This window comes from Vigna radiata, unplaced genomic scaffold (assembly GCF_000741045.1).
Source record: "Vigna radiata var. radiata cultivar VC1973A unplaced genomic scaffold, Vradiata_ver6 scaffold_337, whole genome shotgun sequence".
NCBI lineage: Eukaryota > Viridiplantae > Streptophyta > Magnoliopsida > Fabales > Fabaceae > Vigna > Vigna radiata.
Window position 1 is genome coordinate 278,201 of NW_014541822.1, and position 3,432 is coordinate 281,632.

Consider the following 3,432-nt stretch of genomic DNA (forward strand, 5'->3'; position numbering starts at 1 on the left):
ATAAATAAAAGCACCACCTAAACAATGAACCTGCTAAGTATAAATAAAAGCATCACTGAAACAAAATTCAATGAACAATGTGTTTGGTACGAATTCAGTACAACACCAAATGCTTAATCAATACAGGACATTCCAGCACCGAAAAAAGCACCCAATAAAGCACAATGAAAGGGGTAAGGAAGTGGTCCCTGGGCACTATAAATAACACAATATAAAAGTGGTCCTTGACCACTTTAATTAACATTGCATTGAAGAATATAAAAGTGGTCCCAGAGCACTATAAATAACACAATAATTCAGTCAACAATAGCTAGTGGTCCTGACTACTTTAATGTACATGACAAATAAGTGGTCCAAAAAATACTCTGCCCACTATTAATGGTCTCCCTAAGTGGGTCAGATTGAGTACAAAAAGTCACATTCCTACACTAGGAAATCAATTGCAACTTGCTTGAGACCCTATAATTTGTCCAGCCTGTCTTGAGGATGTTCTTCTTCCACCTTCATGCATACTTGAATCCCCTTCAGGTTGTGATGTTGATGCAGCCCCTGCATCTCTTCCTGATGTCCTTGCAGTTGATGCAGATGCAGCCCTTCCAGCTGGTGCAGAAGCTCCCCTTGCAGCTGTTGCAGATGCAGCCCTTGTACCTGATGCAGAAGCTCCCCTTCCAGCAGATCGTCTTCCAATTGAAGCAGTTCTTGTTGCAGATGCATCCCTTGTGTCCAGTGAAAGGGGTAAGGAAGTTACATAAGACATACTTGTAAATAAATGAGGTAGTAAATAAAAAGAGCAAGAAGAATTATCTTGCTTTTCTACCCATTTTTACAACTTCTTACATTGTGCCCATATGCATTGCAACTGCTACACTTCATACCAATATTTTTCTTTGACAATTTTGAATGGCTGACATATTCATCAACTTCTCGTCTTCTTAATTTTTTTGGCCTCCCAGGAGGTGTTTTATAAATGTGAGGTAGTAGTGGTGCAGAGTCAGATGTAGGCCAAAGTTGTTGTCCATTGATAGGAGTTATAATAGGAGCATAACAAGTTCTATACACATCTTTCTTATAATAAGGATGAACATAATGTTCTGGGTTTTCTAATTTGTAATGAATGGCAGCAACAACATGTTTACATGGTATTCCTACCAAATCCCTAAAGTAACAACTACAAGTGTGATTACTTAAATCAACCACAAACTTGTCCATTGTAAAGCCACGAGTTACTTCAAATTGTGAACGCGCTGCCCAAACTGGAAGCCAATTCCCACTCTTTTCAATCTCCTTATCCAACCTTTTCCTTGGTTTAGGCATAACATTACCAGGATATGTGTCAACTTTTTCTCTAAGGCTTGCAAACCTACTCATTATATATGACCTAATCCATTCCATCAATGTACTTATAGGTTTGTTTCTTGCCACTAAAATTGTACTATTAAAAGACTCAGACAAGTTATTGATCAACACATCACACCTAGGATATGCACTAAAAACATGTTTACGCCAATTTCTAGTTGGTATAGTCATAAACCAATTAAAAGCATCAACATTCACAATCTTTAACTCACCCATTTTTTTCCCATTCCTTATAGTATGTTGCCTTTGCAGTCCCCATCATAAGGTCTCTAATGAGTAGGCCTCCACCAAATTTTTTCTTGTAATTATGGTACAAATGGCGTAAAAACAGTCTGTGCTCCACCCCATTCAAGATATCATAAAAAACTGACATTAATCCCTACAATATCAAAGTAGGAAGAAACTACACATTAAAATCCATAGGAAGAAATTAACACAATTGCATGAAAACAACTTCACTGTTTGAAAAATTGCACTTTACTAAGACATTGACATAATGCAGCTAATAGATTAACAACTTCAGGAATGTGACAAATAAAGGTGCAAATACCATCATATATGATGCAACTATGTACCAATAAAGGTGAAAATAAATTGATAAGCACAAGAAGATTTTCTACTTAATGTTCTATTATAGCATCATCATTCTCTTATCAGATTATAGAACGAATTGTTCTCTTGAGTTCATAGGAATTATTTTAGTGTAATGTACCTTTCGCTGATCCGAAATAAAGATCCACCTTTGACAATCTATGCCTCCAATATCATCAAGCAGCTTTGTCAAAAACCACCTCCATGTCTCTTTGCATTCACTTTATACCACAGCAAAAGCTAGTGGGAAATACTGGTCATTAGGGTCTCTTCCTACTACAATTAATAACTGACCTCCAAAACTTGTCTTCAAGTGACAACCATCTACCCCAATGAATGATTTGCAACTACCTAAAAACCCCTCCTTACAGCCATCCAAACACATGTAAAATGACCCAAACCTTGGTGGCAAGGTGGGTTCGGGTTGATTGACCAATATCTTGAAGGTTCCAGCCTTCACTCTTAATAACTCAGCCACATAGTCATAAAGACGAACATATTGTCTTTCTCCATCACCCACTAAAGAATCCATTGCAATTTTCTTAGCTCTTCCAGCCTTCCAATGAGTTATTCCAACACTATATGACTTTTTTTATTTCATCTATGATTTGGATCACTGTCATGCTTCCTACATTCACAAATCTGTCAACCAAAACCTGTGCAATCCATTCTACACTTGCACTTTTGCTACCAAAACCCCTTCCACACTTGTGCCGAACTAGAGTTTTCACTCTGATGGTTTGGCTACTTCCTACCTTGCTAGGCATAATAACAAAACCACACCCCTTCTTACAAATTGCCCTTACTCTCTTCAAATCATTATTGACAAACTTCACTTCTTTTCCATTCAAAACGCTATGCTCCTGCAGCGCACTCTTAAAATCTTTCAAAGACTTAAACTTCATTCCCAATCTAAATTTGAAGCCCTTCGTCATATCTTCTGCTATATACTTTGGAAAGTGCCTCTTATTCTCCCTCACATCCTCACCATTATCTAAATTTGAAGACAACTCATTTGTATCATAATCTTCATTTATCTCATGATGTCCAACCTCTTCGTTAATAAAAAATGCCCCCTCATTATCTTCCAATCTGCTCTTCACACTTTTATTTTTCTTTTTCATTCTCATTCTCTTCCACCTATCCAAAACTGGTTTAATATTTCTTCTCTTTTCCTCCACCGTCTCATTGTCCATCCCAAACCCATCATCATCATTTGCCATTCTCTCCTCTTCATTGTCATCAACATTTTCCACCCCTTCGCCCTCAACGACATTGCCCTCTTCATCCTCTTCCTCTTGCTCTTCCTCTTACTCTTGCTCTTCCACCATTTCTCCCTCAACATTCCCCTCTTCCTCTTCGTCATCTAGTAGCAAGTCTTGTACTTCCACATTTCCCTCCACCCCACCAAAATCTTCTTCATTCACCGCTTCACCTTCTTCAACAACATAACCATGTGCTTCATGCATAACAACCTCTTCTTCC

The 3,432-nt window shown here is 38.0% G+C and overlaps 1 protein-coding gene across 1 annotated transcript; it reads right to left on the reverse strand.

Moving 5' to 3' along the window:
* Positions 1 to 813: 813 nt before the first annotated feature.
* LOC106778429 lies at positions 814 to 3,170 on the reverse strand. Its single transcript, XM_014666385.1, has 5 exons — positions 2,604 to 3,170; positions 2,242 to 2,503; positions 2,069 to 2,157; positions 1,569 to 1,735; positions 814 to 1,360 (listed from the first exon to the last, which is right to left on the reverse strand). The coding sequence occupies exons 1-5, from the start codon at positions 3,168 to 3,170 to the stop codon at positions 814 to 816; spliced, it is 1,632 nt and encodes a 543-aa protein (XP_014521871.1).
* Positions 3,171 to 3,432: the final 262 nt, after the last annotated feature.

Coding starts and splice junctions, on each gene's coding strand:
- LOC106778429 (XM_014666385.1), bottom strand. CDS start 3,170: ATGGCAAATGATGATGATGGGTTTGGGATGGACAATGAGACGGTGGAG. Junction 2,504..2,603: donor GTGTAGAATGGATTGCACAG/GTTTTGGTTGAC, acceptor ACTCATTGGAAG/GCTGGAAGAGCTAAGAAAAT. Junction 1,361..1,568: donor AAGGAATGGGAAAAAAATGG/GTGAGTTAAAGA, acceptor TATAATGAGTAG/GTTTGCAAGCCTTAGAGAAA.